This window comes from Pantherophis guttatus, chromosome 8 (assembly GCF_059756535.1).
Source record: "Pantherophis guttatus breed Tessera chromosome 8, ASM5975653v1, whole genome shotgun sequence".
In the NCBI taxonomy this organism is placed as follows: domain Eukaryota; kingdom Metazoa; phylum Chordata; class Lepidosauria; order Squamata; family Colubridae; genus Pantherophis; species Pantherophis guttatus.
In genome coordinates this window covers 17,267,501-17,287,004 of record NC_142070.1, presented here as the reverse complement: position 1 = coordinate 17,287,004, position 19,504 = coordinate 17,267,501, and the positions used below count along the sequence as shown (strand labels likewise).

Below are 19,504 nucleotides of genomic sequence, written 5' to 3'. Positions count from 1 at the left end.
AATCAAATGAATAGGGTCAGTTGCATTCAAAAAGAATTTGGGCTATTTTACAAAGAGAAGAAAATTCAAATAACTCTTTGCCCTGCTGAAATACATAATTCCAAATATAAATTATTCTCCATCCTTCCTCTAATGAAAGGCAATCATTGATAGCAAAGATAAAAGTCAAATGCAATTCCAGTGTGTTGAACTTAAAACCTTTGACATTGATAAATGGATATGTAAATGAGCACAGTGCCTTTGTTCAATGTTAGGTTTTCAGATTAGCATGATATTTATCTGGATTCCAGCCTGGTTTTGTTGTAGTGAAATTTATTATAAATTTCAGAAAGTTATTTTCCTCTAGCGAGTAAGTATATTAGAAGCATAATTTCAATAACACGAGCTAAGTATGTCCTCTTAAATGGACATATTAAATAATATGGGGAAAAGGGTTACATTTTAATACATGTTCCCTAAATATAATTCCTATTATTATCAAAATAAATAGTTCAATCAAATATATCTGTATTCTCTCTCTCTATTTCCCACCAGTTCAGCAACATCTAGTAGAACTTGGTTGTCCCATGTGTTTAATATTTGGTTGAGAGAACACCAGGTACTGTGGCTTTTCTGAGACATTGTTAGGATTCTGGAAAAAAAACCAATGGAAAGAAATCAACAACAAACTACTTGTGTATCCTGCCTAGAAAACTCCATCTATATGTATATCTATTTCGTGACTAGGAGCAGATGTTGATTTAAAGAAGGTATTTTTCTGTCCTTCTGAGAACAGGACAGAGGCAGGGGTGGAATTCAGCTGGTTCGGACCGGTTCTAACAAACCAGATGTTAATTTTAATCTGGTTCACTGAACCAGTTGTTTCAAGGACTGGCTGACCCCACCCACCCTACCCCGCCCCTTCCAGGAGTCTCCACATGGCCCGTTTTGGATGCCAGGTAAGTGCAGGATGCACACAGAGGCTCTGGGAGGGCAAAAAACGGGCCTACCGGAAGTCTGGAAATGGACCTGTTTCTGGCCTCCGGAGGGCCTCCGGTGCCCGGGGGAGGTTGTTTTCGCCCTCCTGGAGGCTTGAGAAAAGCCTTCGGAGCCTGGGGAGGGCAAAAAACGAGCCTACCGGAAGTACTGGAAGTCTGGAAATGGGCCCATTTCCAGCCTCCGAAGAACCTCCGGTGCCCGGGGGAGGTTGTTTTTGCCCTCCTGGAGGCTTGAGGAAAGCTTCCAGAGCCTGGGGCCGTGAAACCCCCCCTCTGTGGTGCAGGAGGCTGAGTCGGCCATACACCCATGGCCATGCCCACCCAGCAACTGGGCAGTGAACCGGTTGCTGAATACCTCCAGTATTGAGGGATACCTCCTGAATAATACAAAAAATAACAATAATAATTAAAAACATTAAAAATGAGAAAAATTACTTGCAGTACATATAAGACATAACAAAATGTCTTCCTAAGAGCACTGAATTAAATGGGATAAATTGACTGGGTTACTAGTGAAGCAATATGCAGCAGAAATTGAATTACAGAAGGAATGATTCTGGTTTTTTTTTAAAAATGGAAAAAGCAGATTCAGGTTCAAACAGTAACAATAAGAAGAAAGTATCTAGTGAAGCACGGGGTTCAAAATGTGGTTGATAAATATACTTAGGCAAGACTCAGAAGGTATTTAAAATAAGTTGCATTTCTTTGAAGCAGAAAGAAAGTCATCCCAATATTGGTGAGACATTTAGAGGCTCCTAGACAGGAAAAAGATGGTTTCTTGCTCTTTGCTTCATATATTGTATAATTTCACTCCTTTAAAAATAATTGTTTATAATTTAGCATATGGGAAAAACTGTGTCAATATTGGTTATGCAATAAGCATTGTTTAAACAAGCCACAGATTCGTATAAGAATCATGTATTTCCAAAATGTATTTCTAAAACTTTCCACATAAAAGAAATGCCAGATTGAAAACAAGATTGAAAGAATATTTCTACCAAGGAATAACTCTATATGGGCTATCTTTCCACTTCCTGCTCTAATGTTTTTGGAAAGAAATACTCCTAAATTGCTGTTGCGTTTTGTAAGAGCAGCAGTGACTTCTAGGAATAGCTTCATTTCAGAATTGGCATTAACTTGGTAGATGTCTTTATTGAATGTTGGCTATTCAGCGAGTAGTGGCTGCTGTTGCTAATCCCAATTCTCCAAGCAGGCATGGAGTCCTAAAAGCTCTTAAAAATGGATTATTTCATCTCAGTATCTCCTTACACCTAGGATGTCACATTTCAACGGTAAGAGTGTTATTTTCCGAATGACTGAATTAGGAGCCAAAATAAAATTTGTGATTGGTGGGCATTCCTAATTTGAAAGTATATTTTTATTAATAAGTTATTTTAAAAGACCTTATGTTTATCTGTACTAAGGATTATGCTGTGGGCAATAACAGTAGCAATATGTAATTATTGTTCTACCCTTCAGTCTGCAGAATATCAGGTGGCAGCTCTGTTTAGGAGACCTATCCCCTCTTAGGGATTGTTCTGACCTAGGCTTCCTTAGGAAGCATACAGCACAATCTTAGTCCTGGCAAACCTCTTTTATTCATATGGCTGTGAATTATTGTCATTCACAGTTCGAAAGGCTTCTCAAACAGTCTTTCAGGGGAACATTTATAAACACCTACCTTATCTCCCTTCGAATGCTTCCAGAAAACTAATTGCCAAATGCAGGGCAAGGCCAAACTTAACACAGAGTCAAACAGAACTTTCCAAACCGACCAAACTTTTTCTTCCTGAAAAAGCTCATGTCCCGTTTGCTCCTCTTTTATATTTTATGGGAGGGGCCAATCATCTCCAAGCCTTACTCCCAAGTCGACCCTATTTTCTTATTTGTGCTTGTCTTCTGGCAGATCTGTGCATGGCACACTGGGAACAGGCTCCCGCTGTTCTTCTCACTCACTGATGTCAGGCTCCAGAGGCTCTGGAGGCAGTAAAGAACTACCAGATGGCCTTGGCCCCCTCTCTGCCTCCAACTCAGCCCTCGTCCGAGCCTTCCTCAGACTCCAGGATTGGCCCATGTTCCTCACTGTCCAAATCTGCTGGCCCATCAGCGGCTCTGCTGGATGCTGATGGGCCACAACAGGGAAGAAAGAGTTCATGGAACATCTTAAGGATAGTGAAGGTTAATTTAGCCATTCAATGATAAAATTGTGTGTATTTGTCCAGAGATGGACTTTGGACTTTGACTATACAGGCCCTGTTGAAGTGATTGAGGCATGGTCTGGATTGTTATCTGGGAAGAGTTAGAGTCTATAAAACACAAGGAAGTAGACAAGATCCCTGGAGCTGTGAATACAATCACTTATGTATTAGGAGCCATTGTGGCGCAGTGGTTAGAATGTAGTATTGCAGGCTACTTCTGCTGCCTGCTGGCTGCCTGCAATTTGGCAGTTCAAATCTCACCAGGCTCAAGGTGGACTTAGCTTTCCATCCTTCTGAGGTGGGTAAAATGAGGACCCAGATTGTTGGGGGCAATATGCTAACTCTGTAAACCGCTTGGAGAGGGTTGTAAAGCATTGTAAAGCGGTATATGTCTAAGTGCTATTGCTATTGCTCTTAGATCTATGCTCCTGTTAGTTGTGTTTACATGGCAATGAATTCATCTTTGAATGAAGGGTAGTCCTTCTTGCCTTGAAGTATGCAATGGCTCACCACACTCATAACAGACAAAGCATAATATACTACAAATGCAAAAATAATTGTTTAACAGGAAAACTGTGTTCCAGTGATCATTAACCCTATTGAAAAAAATAGACAATGAAGTCAGGTACACTCCCAGTACAAATCAGAAGATGAGAGTAATGGAAGATCAAAAGCAATGTTCCTACCCTCCCATGTCTCTATGAATTCCAAAAATACATAAGCCTGACATCCTTTCCCAATGTATTATAATGATACCAGAGACTTCTACATGTAACCAATCCAAGAAATATGGTCAAGAAATCTGGATACTAATAGGTGGCTGTGAATACTTCAGCAGCTCAACATTATAATTACGTTAGGGGAAAAAAAAACAACCTAACCCGAGAATGAAATCATGATTTCCTTTAATATCACAACTCTCTTCACACCGAACAAGCCAAAACGAGCTTGATCAGATCAAAACTCAGAAATAATTACAGTGCTGCTACATCACATACCACATCTAACTGAATACCCAAAAGTCAAAGCAGCAAAACATATGGAACGGATAGATCAGCACCTTACCACATCCTTCCAGATTGTCAAGCAATCTATCAACACAATCTATGAGCTACCAAGCAATCTCGGTAGCTTGATGGGCTCCCTATCTCAGGATTCTTAGCAGAAACAGTAATGCAACAATTAGGCTTCCCATTAATTCAGACCAAAATATGAACTCACTAGCTACATGAAAGCTTTGTCACAGTAAAAGAAGAGAACAGTTAGAAAAAACATACAGTTTGATCAGCTTATGGTCTAATAATGAAATAGGCCACATACTTTGCTTTGTCTCACATCTGAGGCCTCGTTGGCATTTTCAGATCTGGCAAAGAGTTCTGAATGTGATTTGCGCCCGAACAGAAGTTCCTTTTGACAGGTTTGGCTTGCTTTAAGTGCCAGGAAAAAAAAAAAAAACACCTCTTGGCACTGCCTGTTTGATGCTTTCAGGCGATGAAAACCACTCATTGAGAAAAATCGCTTCACCTCTTCACCGCAACTTGTGAGGTGAATCCATGCAGCCTTGACTTGGCTACCTCAAAGATATGTAGCTGCAAAAATACAACACTCAGAAGAAGAAAAAAACAGTTTGATGCCCTCTGCTTGGATTCCTTTTTGAAACATTTCTGGGAATCATTTGATGTCAACTGACATTATTACTATAGTACAGTAACCTTAGACAGCAGATATGGTCAAGGACAGTTGTACTCTATGGAATTCTATACTATAGAATTGCTGCTTCTGTACAGAACCACAATTCTAATTATTTGCCTAAAAAACGTATATGGTTGCCTATTTTACACAAGATAATTATAGGCAGCTCAAAATAATATTGAATAAAGCAAAATCAATAAATTAATAAATCAATAAAATAAACCAACCCAATGATACACTTTGTATCTCAAATAGAGGATCATGTCATATAACCTCCACATGAGCTTACATTTTCTGGGCTCATGTCTAGCCTAGCTTAAAGCCTGCTTTTTGAATATTAGGTACCCAAAGCTATTTTGGTCTCAAGGGAATGAACTGCTCTTTAAAGGACAGAGATTCATTCCATAGAAAGCTCATTCCAGCCATATTTGTTAGACTGGGCGCAATTCAAGGATAGGTAAACCATAGTACCTCAATTGTGGTTGAACTCTCAATGTGCTTTATACCTGCCTATCTATTATACAGATAACAAGAGCTGCATCTTGGCACCATCTGGAGTGCAACACTCATTCTTGCAAATGCCCTGAATAGCATCCCTGCTACCTTCCGACTTTTATGGGTTTTTTTTTTAAAATCATTATTTGTACTGAAGTTACACAAAAATACTGTATATACCCTGCTTACTATTGTATCCAGCACTGACAACTCAGCACTGATAATGATGTAATTTACAATCTAAACTAAAAAGGAAGTCACCACCCTACATTGCTGTAAATTGGAGATTTCTGCAGGTAAGGCATGAAGAAATTCTATAATGAGATGGTATTATGACATTTTATTTTCTCCATTAGCACTGGCAGAGTAGCAATGGCCAACTACTTCTAAAAAAATGTTGCTAGGAATCATGTAGTACAGGGATGTCAAATTCATATCGTCATGGTGTTGTCATGTGACATATCACAACTTTTCCCCCTTCGCTAAACCGGGCGTGGGAATGGCCAGCGCATGATGCATCCAGTCCGCAGGACACGAGTTTGACACCCCTGATGTAGTTCATGTAGTTACAGGAATCAAGACTGACTTGAAGGTATGCACACAGGAATAATAAATAAACAAATAAATAAGTAAACAAACAGCATAGTGCTCCTCCATGGAATTCCTTCTGAAGACATTCTAGCAGTTACAATTTGGAGTATACCAAGTGTGCACAGTATATACAACATCTTGTATTCCAGAATATCAATGTTGTGTAGTGGTTAGAGAAACTGAGATTCAAGGTTATTCTCAATCATGCAAGCTCAGTGTCTGATGTTGGGCTGATAAAATACCTCTTAGGTTTCTATCTCCGGGTTCTGTGTTGTTGTAGGGTAAATTAGAAGGCATATTTAATATGAGAAAGGATATAAAATCAAGGAATTGAACAAAAAAATAAAAAAAGGCAGCCCAAATTATATACCAAAGAGAATGAGAAAAGCAACACTGACTGATGTGATGTAAATGTTGATAGTGCTATGACACTATGAAAATGCTTATGTCAAAATGTCAGCACAGTTCTAGGCTGCATAAACAGAGGGATAGAATCAAGATCACGTGAAGTGTTAATACCACTTTATAAAGCCTTGGTAAGGCCACACTTGGAATACTGCATTCAGTTTTGGTCGCCACGATGTAAAAAAGATGTGGACACTCTAGAAAGAGTGCAGAGAAGAGCAACAAAGATGATTAGGGGACTGGAGGCTAAAACATATGAGGAACGGTTGCAGGAACTGGGTATGTGTAGCTTAATGAAAAGAAGGACTAGGGGAGACATGATAGTAGCGTTCCAATATCTCAGGGGCTGCCACAAGGAAGAGGGAGTCAAGCTATTCTCCAAAGCATCTGAAGGTAGGACAAGAAGCAATGGGTGAAAACTAATCAAGGAGAGAAGCAACTTAGAACTAAGGAGAAATTTCCTGACAGTTAGAACAATTAATCAGTGGAACAACTTGCCTCCAGAAGTTGTGAATGCTCCAACACTGGAAGTTTTAAAGAAGATGTTGGATAACCATTTGTCTGAAGTGGTGTAGGGTATCCTGCCTAAGCAGGGGGTTGGACTAGAAGACCTCCAAGGTCCCTTCCAACTCTGTTATTGTATTCTATTCTAAAATGGCATAAGCAGTGAGGGAGACCAAGAACACACACACAAAAAAAAGGAGTTTAAAATTCATATCATGCAATCATTTTCTTCCAACTTTCATTATTGTTTTAAGTTCTTGCCTTTCAAGTTCTATATGAGATACATATGCATAATACATGTGGTGTTCTAAAACACTCTTTTCCATTTCTTCATCATCCAACATCATTTCATAGAAGTTGGCAAGGTGCAAGGTAAGTCAAAGGCAATCTTGCATCAGTTATATCAACTTCACAAACGTCCTTTTAATGTTGAATTAAAAAAGAGAGAGAAAAGAACAGCCTCCACATGTCTTTTGTCTTGCATAGAATAGAAGGGGCTCAAGTGAGCTCATCAGTGTTGCTCTTAAAAAAAAAAATCTGTAATTATTTAGCTGAGCATTTTTCAAAGGAACGATCAAGCAAATGCACCAAAAGTCGATGTAGGGTTTTTTTATAAAACTTTTGTTTCTTTTTAAAGACTAAAGATTACACGAAATGTTAACGCTGTCACCGAATGCTTAGAGAAGAAGGTAATCTAGAGGAAAAATTCAAAGCTTTTAATGCTATTGCACTTAATAGCATTACCTCCATTGGACAACAGCAAATTTACCCTTTATGTAGAGACCAGAAACAGTAAACACTCACCATATTCATTGTCATAGAAAATAATAAATTTCTGCCAGGCGTATTCGGTGACCACTCTCAAGATGACATCATTGATGTAGACAGGTGGGCGGACAAAGAGGGTGTAATCGTCATTCCGGTTACTCCTGGTAGTGCCACAGCCACTCCTTGGGGTCCCAGCTGTTGACCTCTGGATGAAGAGGTGAGGAATGTGCATGGCATCTGCCAGAGATTGGAGGGAACCAGCCGATGTACAACCAATGGAGCTGACCAGAGCCAGGATCCCATGATTCATGAGTTCACAGGCTGCAAAATAAAAAAGCAAAAGCGAAAAAAAAGGCAAATAAGAGTCAAGATGACAAGAGGAACGTAGGAGATTTTCTTTTTTTATCTAAAAAAAAAAAAAAAGCAAATATCCTGCTAACACAAAACAGTGAAAGTTGACATGCAACAGATTCAGTCGAGCAAAGCAAGGCACCAGCGTTTCCATAAATTTGATGTATCTTTGAAAACAGGGCTTGTTTTAAAATCAGCATGGTGCCATAAAAGCCAAGAGGTTTGTCCCTCCATCTCAAACTGCCAAACATATTACTGTTAATGAGACCTATCCTTTATAGGCTGGAAACAGGGGAGAGCCAGAGAAGGAGCAACTTCCATAAATATTATCTTTGGAGGACTCTGGATAGACATTAGTAATAGAACCCCGTATTAAATTAAACCGAGTTGCAGGAGAGATAAAACGCAGCTCAAAGTCAACATGTCAGCTCTGGAGAGAAGCTATTTCGTATTATATCTGGAGAGATTTTGAAAGAATAATGGTACATAGCGGAATGTAATATATGCACCTTCATCAAGAAAGAAACCAAAATTTAAATTACTTTTGGTGCAATAAATAAAACCCTAAAACAACAAACACAACCACAAGGCAGCTACACTCCATTTTTTTTTCCATAGGGGGCCATTCAAATGCTTCAAGCATAATTCCATTTTAAAAAAGAATTGGGTATGATAGCCAGTGAAATTGGCCCACGAGGAATGATTTTGACATCCCGTGTATTTGTATTGCGTTAAGTGGTACTGCAGATCTATATGTCACAATCTTATGCTTTTTTCATTGGTGAAGGAGCAGGAGAACAGGGGGAATGTTCTCGTAGGAGAGTCAAGGATGGCAGAGTCAACATGAATAAGACAGAAATAATTTAAGCTCAATAAATGCTTGATTCCTAATTTCTGTCATGAAATCTTTCTTCATGTATGGCAATGGATTCCAATATCTACAATGTCTACAATGTCCTACCAGCCAATGAATACTTCAGCTTCAACCAAAACGATACAAGAGCACACAATAGATACAAACTCATGGTAAACCGATCCAAACTAGACTGCAGAAAAATACGACTTCAGTAACAGAGTTGTCAACGCCTGGAATGCACTACCTGACTCTGTGGTTTCTTCCCCAAATCCCCAAAACTTTAACCTTAGACTGTCTACTGTAGACCTCACCCCATTCCTAAGAGGTCTGTAAGGGGCGTGCATAAGAGCACCAGCGTGCCTACTGTCCCTGTCCTAATATTTTCTTTTATTCGTATCCTTTTCATGTATTTATAATTATGTTTACACTTGTATCTGTCATGAAATACATGCTTGATGAAAATAAATAAATAAATAAATAAATAAATAAATAAATAAATAAATAAATAAATAAATAAATAATAAAAATATTGTTTGTGATGTCCCTAGAATTGATCTCTGGCTTCTCCAATTATCAGAATCTATGTACAGAAAAATTTATATGGATAACCAGGGAAATGATTGAAGCCTGGGAAATGGGCCCATCGTCTGTCAACAGGAATGCTGATTTACCACCAGTTTATCAAATAGTTAGGACTCTAGAACTTGGCAGCACAAGGAAACAACAGCCAATAGTCAACCATCAACACCCCAATCAACCAATAGGAAGCCAGAACCAACCAGGCACTACATAAATGTGACTCAGAGAATAGCTCAAAGCAAACATTCTGGTACAGAAAAATTCCCTGAGGATGGGCTCCAGCATGAGTCCAAAAGCTTGTAAGACTAAATTTCTGGTCCCGTGAATGACCCAGATTGGATCCTGCAATATTATCCTGGGCCATGTATATTTGCCTTCATTTGTGAGAACTACCAGGAGCCCTGATAATTTCTGCCCATGAAAGTATTTAAGTGGAGAGTATTCATCTACTGTATATTAACCATTCAGTTTTCTGCCTTCCAGAAGCTTCAGCCAACAACTCTCATCATCCCCCAGCTGCCATGCCATGCAGGCTTTAACATATCTGAAGAGCACCAAGTTGGGGAATGCTGCACTCTAGGAAGCTTTGTTTGGCTTGTTTGAAAGAAACATTGATCAGATCACCTCACTGAAGCAGAGCTGTCAATCAAAACGAAAGCTTTGTTCAAAGCGGTAAGTGAAATCCAAGGGCTCCCAAAGCATTCTGAAGATTCAAAAGCTTTTCTGCTGCTTTCAGCAAAATAGAACGTTGCAACTTAAATTCCATATATGAAGACTAGTGAGGAGCTCTTGAATATTATGGTATCCTCTTTGATACTGATGTAAGCAGTTGTCCATTAAGATTTATCACCTCATTACATTCTTTGACTAACAGAGCTGTTTTTGAGGTGGCAAGACTAAGGTTACTTTGGCACCATTCATTTCCTTCTTTAACACATATGCCCTTACTTTTCTCTCCATTGTACTAATGGAATGTTATAGTTCTTTGCTGGCTTTTTGTCAAACCAACTGGGATCTCAATATTCTAAATATACTTCATGTTGCACGATTGTAACAGGTTTAAATCTCTAGATGATGAGTGAAATGGACATCAGGCTAACACTTTGCTGGCTCAAATTCTCAGGATTGCTTATCTCTGTGACATTCTACCCCATCCCACTCCCTCTCCTAAATTTCTAACAAATAATATGGCCCCTAAACAATAACTTTGATGAACAAATCTTGAATTGGCTCTAATTGGCATGAAGATGCCCTTTTGACTCTTGTATTCTTAATTCAAATAAAATTAGGGTTGATTTGCACAGGCCTGATCTTTAAGAATAGAATAGAATAGAATAGAATAGAATAGAATAGAATAGAATAGAATAGAATAGAGTAGAGTAGAGTAGAGTAGAGTAGAGTAGAGTAGAGTAGAGTAGAGTAGAGTAGAGTAGAATAACAGAGTTGGAAGGGACCTTGGAGGTCTTCTAGTCCAACCCCTTGCCCAGGCAGGAAACCCTACACCACTTCAGACAAATGGTTATCCAATCTCTTCTTAAAAATCTCCAGTGTTGCAGCATTTACAACTTCTGGAGGCAAGTTGTTCCACTGATTAATTGTTCTAACTGTCATGAAATTTCTCCTTAGTTCTAGGTTGCTTCTCTCCTTGATTAGTTTCTATCCATTGCTTCTTGTCCTGCCTTCAGGTGCTTTGGAGAATAGCTTGACTCCCTCTTCTTTGTGGCAGCCCTTGACATATCAGAACACTGTTATCATGTCACCCCTAGTCCTTCTTTTCGTAAGACCAGACATATCCAGTTCCAGCAACCGTTCTTCACATGTTCTAGCCTCCAGTCCCCTAATCATCTTTGTTTCTCTTCTCTGCACTCTCCCCAGAGTCCCAACATCTCTTCAACATTGTGGTGACCAAAACTGGAGTATTCCAAGTGTGGCCCTACCAAGGCATTAATAGAATAGAATAGAATAGAATAGAATAGAATAGAATAGAATAGAATAGAATAGAATAGAATAGAATAGAATAGAATAGAATCCATGGGTGCACAACCATATGGAAGATGTCACCTTGTTACCTTGAAAAGGCATTTTGTGTATTGAAGGAATCAATATTTGCTTCCTTAAAGTTTGGCAATAATATAATTCATTCTATGGTGGTACTTTTCTTTAGTTTATGGGGACTCCTTGGGTATGTTTAATGCAGAATGTTCCTATGCAGACAGAATACGTGCACAGGATGGCAACAGGATCTGCCAAACGTAGCAATCCATAAGCAATGCAGCAGCTTCACTTTTAGAAAAAAAGAAAGCAATTTTGTTTTCCAAAACATCCTGAAGGAAATTACTGATTTCAAAGCAAGGCATTCTTTTGAAGCTTTGCACAGTGTACTGTAAACCACAGTAGAAAAGGATCCACAGGACTTTAAAAATACATCAAAATATCACTATAACAAACACAATGTTCTTCATGAAAAAAGTTAACACCTTGCAACTAATGGTCCGGTTAATGAAGGCTGAGCAGCCGTACAAACACTTGAAGTGCTGTATTAATGACATCCACATTAATACTAGAAGTGTTTATCATGATTAATGTTAATGCGGTTGATAAATATCAAAGGAATTAATAATGATTAAGTCCCTAATTTGGACATATTACTCCTGTGAGAAATATGAAAACAGTAGTTTATGTTGGCTTTGTAATGAAGTTGAAGGTGGAAAGAGAAAGCAATGCAATTTTTTCAGAGTGTTTGCACAGTATCCAAGATTTTTCATTCCAGATTTATGCTTACCCATCAACATGGGGAACTGACCTGTTCTTCAAGATTCAATGCAGGCAACTACACATTTAATGAACTGTTACATTAAACTATTGCTTCTGTCTGTATATGTGCTGTCAACTTTGACCAGATGCATATATTTTTCTAGTCAAGGGAATTCACTCATTTCTCAGAAAATTTAGAGCATATTGAAAATTCATATATTCAGCAAGGGTTGGAGAAAATTAAATAAAGATTGGATTTGAGTCAGGACTCAGATATGCAACACTATTTCAAAGCCAGGAAAAACTCAGTTTTTATTAAATTTATTAAAAGATATACTCTGAATATTGGCTTTTCCTTTACTACTGATAGAGTCATTGACCTGAACTATACTGAGTCAGTTGGGGAACTGTATTTGAACTTTCCATAAAAAGAGGACAGTTGGGAGATGAAGTAACTAATAACTCAGGTTGCATTAACATGCCCTCAGTATTAACTTCCTATAGTTTTTACTTCATTGTCATGTTGCAGTAGTATTATCATATTCACATTAATATCAACACTTGGAACTACATTGTCAGGATCAAAAACAGGGCCATTTTCCCTCGATGTGTTCAGCTTAGAGCAAAATTTATTTTTTAGGGTCAATATGCTGAGCTTGTCGATCGAAAGGTTGGCAGTTCAGCGGTTCGAATCCCTAGTGCTGTGTAATGGGGTGAGCTCCCGTTACTTGTCCCAGCTTCTGCCAACCTAACAGTTCGAAAGCACGTAAAAAAATGCAAGTAGAAAAATAGGGACCACCTTTGGTGGGAAGGTAACAGTGTTCTGTGCACCTTTGGCATTTAGTCATGCCAGCCACATGACCAGGGAGATGTCTTCGGACAGCGCTGGCTCTTCGGCTTTGAAACAGAGAAGAGCACCGCCCCTTAGAGTCAGGAATGACTAGCACATATGTGCGAGGGGAACCTTTACCTTTACCTTTAAGTTAAGTCTGCTATCTAAATACAATCAAATAACCTCAAATATTTAGTAACAGGTTCAGTTGTAAGAGATTTGGTTAACATAAAACACAATTTCATTTGTCTAAAATATAAGGAGTGTAGAATTACCATTTGGCCCATAAAAGTCAATCCAGTACAGTTGATCAATGGTTTTAACAGAGACCATCAATAGTTCACTCAAAAAAAAAAAGGGGGGGACGCTGATATACGTTTACTCAACCTTTGCCAAAGATAGTAATTTGAATTTAAGATTAGAATCAGAATGTGAAATTGCAGCCCAGGCTGCCATACCTTCATTTTTCATATGGTAGTGGATCATATGGTATTGCATCTTTTTTTGATCTACCAAGAAGAGGTTGCTTTAATAATAGTATAAAATGCACATGGGATAGGAAGAAGGTAAGAGGAAACAGGAAGAACGTAAGAGGAAAAAGGAAGAAGGTAAGAGGAAAAAGGAAGAAGGTAAGAGGAAAAAGGAAGAAGGTAAGAGGAAAAAGGAAGAAGGAAGAAGGTAAGAGGAAAAAAAGAAGATAAAAACAAAATTCTGCAATTCCTGCAGTGAAAAGTTGATTACATAATCTGAATAATAAGAAGAAAGGTATGTCCTTCATGTGACAGGTGGCACGGTCGTTGTTGCTCATGCTTTTATATCTCTCCCTCCTCCCTATTCTCTTCTTTTCACATTGTGTGTGAACTGGATCACTCCTTGCTCTAACCCGCCAAACACTTCCATAACACTGCCTCTTTGCCTTCCACCTCCTGTTCTCTCCATAAAGAATGTGTGTTTCTTGCCCTTGGGCTAACAGCAGCTATAGTTGGAAGAAGAGGCTTTTCACATGCTGGAGGAAGTACACTTGAACCATCAGAGATTGGCGGTATCACTGAAGGAATGAGGTGTGCTTTTCTTGAACACCTCTTGTGGCATTAGATAAGAAAATGACATGCTACAGCGTGTAGTTGGAGAGCTCAAGTCAATATTTTAAAACTTAATTCAACATTACACTACACTGGGATTCATTAACAATTACTTGATTACTATTACAATTGGCTGAGTTTACAAATTGCATTAAGCCAAATCCAGACATTAATATCGCTACTTAATGCAGTGTGTCAACCTACCCATTTTTCGTGACCACCAGATATATTTAAACACAAAAATCTGTATTTCAGATATTAAACTCCAACATGTATGTATGTTTGTTTAAGCATAACTCTGGAACGCCTCAAGCAATTTTGACCAAACTTGGTATACAGATGACTTACCCTCTGGAGACAAGCACTGTGGGGCTAAGACACCCCTGGTGTGTGTGTGTGTGTGTGTTCCAGCCTAACTCTGGAAAGACTGGGCCTTTAAGGAGAGTGAGTGCGGCAACCTAGAGCAATATTTGTTCATGATGTCATGGGAGGGGGAAGGGAGCTGGATTTGGCCAGTACAGAGGCCTTTGACTGAGCATGCTCCCTCACACAGTGGGTCTTTAAGGCCTAGGCCTCCCTCAGACAGTGGGCCTATGAAGTGAAGGGAGCCTGATTAGGCCAGTACAGAGGACTTTGATTGAGCGCACCACACCCTAACTGGATCATCTGCCCCCCTCCTCACAGCTTCGGCTTGTTTTCCCAGGATCATCCTTCACCCCAACTCATTGCACGAAGGACGGGACCACACTAACCGAGGTGAAACAGGTATGGACGCCACAACCTATTTCAGCATGGGTGGAGGAGGCGCAGCATGGCCCAGCTCAGGGATTTATGTTCCAGTCCCAGGCCCAGTTTGAGGAAATGGTAAAATGGATGGTGGCACAGGTAGGGGGGTGGGAGGGGGAAGGGAGAGGGCAGGGATGATGGGCATGGGAGTAGGGGGAAGAAAGGCCTCTCTCAATGGCTCCCTGTCAGAAAAATGCTTTGATGTCTATAAATACCTGGGCAGCGCCGGGTTATCAGCTAGTTTAAAATAATTACTCATATACTTTTATCCTCGGTGTTGTATTCAAATGTTGCATATTGCTCTCATAAAAGAAACAGCTGCCATTGCCCCTCTTATGTCTGAAATATGAGTTGTATTTGAAGAATAGAAACTCATGTCATGTGAAGAAAGTCTACTTTTTTTGTATGATCAAAGAGAAGAAAAAATATTCTAATTTAAAAGGAGAATCAAGAGATGTGAGATACAATTATTTGTGTAGAGATGATCTGCTGCTGTCAGAATTTTGTAACAACAAACTTAATTCAAAATGAACAACCAAGGGAACAAAGTCCTCTGAACTATGAATATTTAGGCTTTGTCAAGAAAAGGTTAAGATAACAGCAAAAAAATTCTGGCCAGAATCTCTCTAAGGATTTGGAAGCTGGCTGGTGACTTTGGATCAGTCACTATATTTTAGTCCTAGACTAGGACCCTGAAAAGCAAATCTGTCTACAATCCATAGTCAACCAGAATGGAAGACTACAATCCATAAACTTCCATGAAGTACCAGTGGTCTGATATGGACTGATGTTTTAGAAGAGAGAACCAAGCAGAGCAGAGCAGAGCAGAGCAGAGCAGAGCAGAATGGAGGAATAGAACAAAACAGAACAGAACAGAATAGAATTTTTTATTGGCCAAGTATGATTGGACACACAAGGAATTGGTCTTGGTGCATATGCTCTCAGTGTACATAAAAGAAAAGATATGTTCATCAAGAATCATAACGTACAACACTTAATGATAGTCATTGGGTACTTGCAAGATTCTAATGATCTTGCAAGCCACAATATAAGGCACCTTCCCAGTGAAGTTTTGTACTGTCTTTGGATTAGCTCCAGGATGGAATATGTCAGGGTAATGATGATTTAAAGCTGGCCAGCCCTTTAAGACTGAGGATGAGTCAGCAGGGTTATTGCCCTTTAAGAAGCTGCCTATATAAAGGAGGCCATTAGAGGGCGTCTTGCTCTCGCCTCGTGTATCACTGTCCTCGCCGTGTTGTATCTGCATTGTAGTTCTCCATGTAGAGTTGAAGAAGACTGAGTGCTTGCCTGGCTGTGCTTAGCACGTGTATGTATCAGTGGTGAGTTGCCCCTGGTTTGGACCAGTTTGCAAGAACCGGTAGTAAAACTGGCGGGAGACTCCGCCCCCCCCCCCCGGATGTCATCATAGACGATCTGCGCATGCACAGAAGCTTGGTGCACGTGTGAGCGAAGCAAGCACATGCCTACAATCCCATTGCGAACCGGTAGTAAAGGTAAGTAGAACCCACCCCTGGTATGTATATACAGTATACTGTAGATAACGTGTAGTTAAACCACTGTTTGTAATGACAAAACCTCTGTGTCCTTTATTTTGCTCCTGGGTTGTCTCAAAATAGTAGTCGCACTGTAAACACTCTGACAGAATATTGTCACAATTTCATCTTTTGGGGAGACTAATCAATTTATTTCAAGCGCTGATCAATTTATTTCAAGCGCTGATCCACTTTTATTGAAAAGCATAGCACAAAGTTTGGGACATTATTTTGAACTGTTGCAGTTCAACTGTTCTGAAGCCTCAGTGGGTGCTGTATTTTCCCGCTGGTAGAGATTCTTGCCCTGTTCTGTTTCCTAGCTTATAGGCCTTGACTGGCTATTATTTTTGCCCCAGGAATTTCAGCATCTTGATCCTGGAGGTTATCTCTTTCTTCATGTATACATTATTCAGAAGTGGATTTTTCCCAATAGAGTCATCTTAGCAATATGAAACCTTGGTGAAAGCTATTTAGGAAAAGTGCTTAGTTGCAAAATTACTGATATGTTATTATTTCACCTTTTCATACCACAGGGGCTTTGTAAAGCAGTGCCGTAGACAAAAGATAGGAACATGCCTAGGAGTTGTTTAGGGGATTTAGTTATTTACATATTTTACAATCAACTTTCATTCTCCTCATAGACGCATTTCATGTCTGTCTATTTATTCTCTCTCTCTCTCATCTATCTATCTATCTATCTATCTATCTATCTATCTATCTATCTATCTATCTATCTATCTACCTACCTACCTACCTACCTACCTATCCATCCCACTCTTTCTCTCTATCTATCTTATCCATCCATCCATCCATCTATTATCTATCTATCTATCTGTCTGTCTGTCTGTCTGTCTGTCTGTCTGTCTGTCTGTCTGTCTGTCTGTCTGTCTGTCTGTCTGTCTGTCTGTCTCATCTATCTATCTATCTATCTATCTATCTATCTATCTATCTATCTATCTATCTATCTATCTATCTATCTATCTATCTATCTATCTATCTATCTATCCATCCATCCCCCCTCTCTCCTATCTATCTATCTATCTATCTATCTATCTATCTATCTATCTATCTATCTATCTATCCATCCATCCATACATCCATCCATCCATCCCCCCCCCTCTCTCTCTCAGCCATGGTGGCGCAGTGGTTAGAATGCAATACTACAGGCTAAGGTTGGTAAAATGAGGACTCAGATTGTTGGGGGCAATGTGCTGACTCTGTAAACCGCTTAGAGAGTGCTGTAAAGCACTGTGAAGCGATATATAAGTCTAAGTGCTATTGCTATCATCTATGTCCAGGTAACTGCAAGTAGATAAATGTAGATGAACAAACATGTTCCCTGGTTAGGAAGATGTTAACAATTATTTTATTTTCATTTTAGGTAGAGTGGGGTTGGTGGGATGATTGTCAGTCCATGACTAGTGGTAGCTCTTTCTGATTCTTTGCATTTTTCTTTCAGACAAGCGGGAGGAAAGAGGTTGAATGTTAATTGGTTCATCAATCTATTCTTTACGTTTTGAGTTGTCAGCTATTTTCAAATCATGAAGGTGATTGTGACTGGATTGGATTGGAAACGTTGGTAGCGTAGAAGAATTTAATTTTCCTGATTTTTCTTTAATCATAATTTCCTTTCTTCTCAACTGAAAAAAAAATGCTCCTTCAATTCATTGTCTTCATGCAGATAATATATAAGGGATTTGATTTTATGCAAGCTGTATACTCCCTTCTCTTTTACCAAAAATGGATTGCAAAGTACTGGTTTTCATTTTTACACTGAAATAGTATATATGTTTACTTAGAAGTAAGGATTTCCCCCCATAGTTTAGCTTAGAAAGCCTTAAAATGTTTAAACTAATGTACAACACAGGCTAAGCATGTCTAGTCAGAACTAAATTCTCTGGACAACTTGTCAAGTAGGCAGATTAGAACTCTAGTCTTCATCTCACATAAAATTTTATTGCTCCAAAGCAATCCTCTGCCCTATAATGCTTCCAAATCATATTTAGATTTCTATATACGGTTTATATTTTTTTTATTTCCAAATGCTTGAATAGCTTCCATTAAAATATCCCAACCTCCTGCTGCAAACAAGAATAGCTTTGTTGGTTGAACAAAAATTAAAACTTTCACAAGTGTATTTGAAGCTGAACTTCAACCAGGCACAATTTTGTTCCAGCATATTTCTGAAACAATGATTTTTTTGCATCTTCATCAATGATTTTGAATACTTTGAAATACCTTGAGTCCACATTTTTGTTTGTGTGTTTTTAATTATGGGGTGGGGGGAGTTTAAAAAAATTGTGCAGGAAACTGAAGATAACTCTGTTCCAGATTTAAACTCTGTTCCAGTTTGTATGTTTGTAAGATGCAAATTAGATTAATTCATAGTAAATATGAACCAAATACTTTTTGTGTCCATCTGTAGCAAATAGAACTGCCAGCAACAAAGCACAACGCATAGTATAGCACCAGATGTCGGGCGGGAAAGATCAGGACCACACGTGAAGTTCTAATTAAATTGATTTATTACTAATCATGCTTATGCACAAGAATCTACTTAACTAATTGGTACACTATCTTGGTGTTAGATAAGGGTCAATGGAATTCAAGAGGGATGTATTCAGTCCACCTATGGCTATGTAGAGATTGTAGGTTGATTCCGCTTTTGACTCTGACCCCAGATTCTGCCACTCTTTCTCCTACACCAAGTCTATGTTGTGACAACTTGAACATCAGTTACTTCATAAATGCCCTGTCAGAACAACCTGATTAATTTTTGGTCGTTCAATTTAGAAAAGTGCATCTTATATTCCGAAAAGTACAGTATCAACAGAGCTACTCTACTTACCAGCTCTTCATTCTGCAAGCTCTGGTTTTAATGGAGCCATCTTCATTCTACCATTTCTTTCCCAAGCCTTTACTCTATCAGCACTTCAAGCTGCATTTACTTTAGTGCTGACATAAGAAGGAGAAGCAGAAGCGTCTGGAAAGGGACGTTTGACTTTTCATCTACTTATTTTCCCTGGAGATAATATCCCCTAGGAGATGGGATGGGAGGGGGGAAATTCCTTTGAACTGGAC

The 19,504-nt window shown here is 39.1% G+C and overlaps 1 protein-coding gene across 2 annotated transcripts in view; it reads right to left on the bottom strand.

The window, feature by feature from the left end:
* The window catches only part of GRID2 (glutamate ionotropic receptor delta type subunit 2), a 1,144,662-nt gene that overhangs the window by 473,806 nt on the left and 651,352 nt on the right, over positions 1-19,504 (bottom strand). For both annotated transcript variants that reach the window (XM_034440485.3, XM_060686953.2), the window contains exon 3: positions 7,667-7,951. In XM_034440485.3, the coding sequence (XP_034296376.1) occupies positions 7,667-7,951 (285 nt within the window). The remainder of the gene's footprint in view (positions 1-7,666; positions 7,952-19,504) is intronic.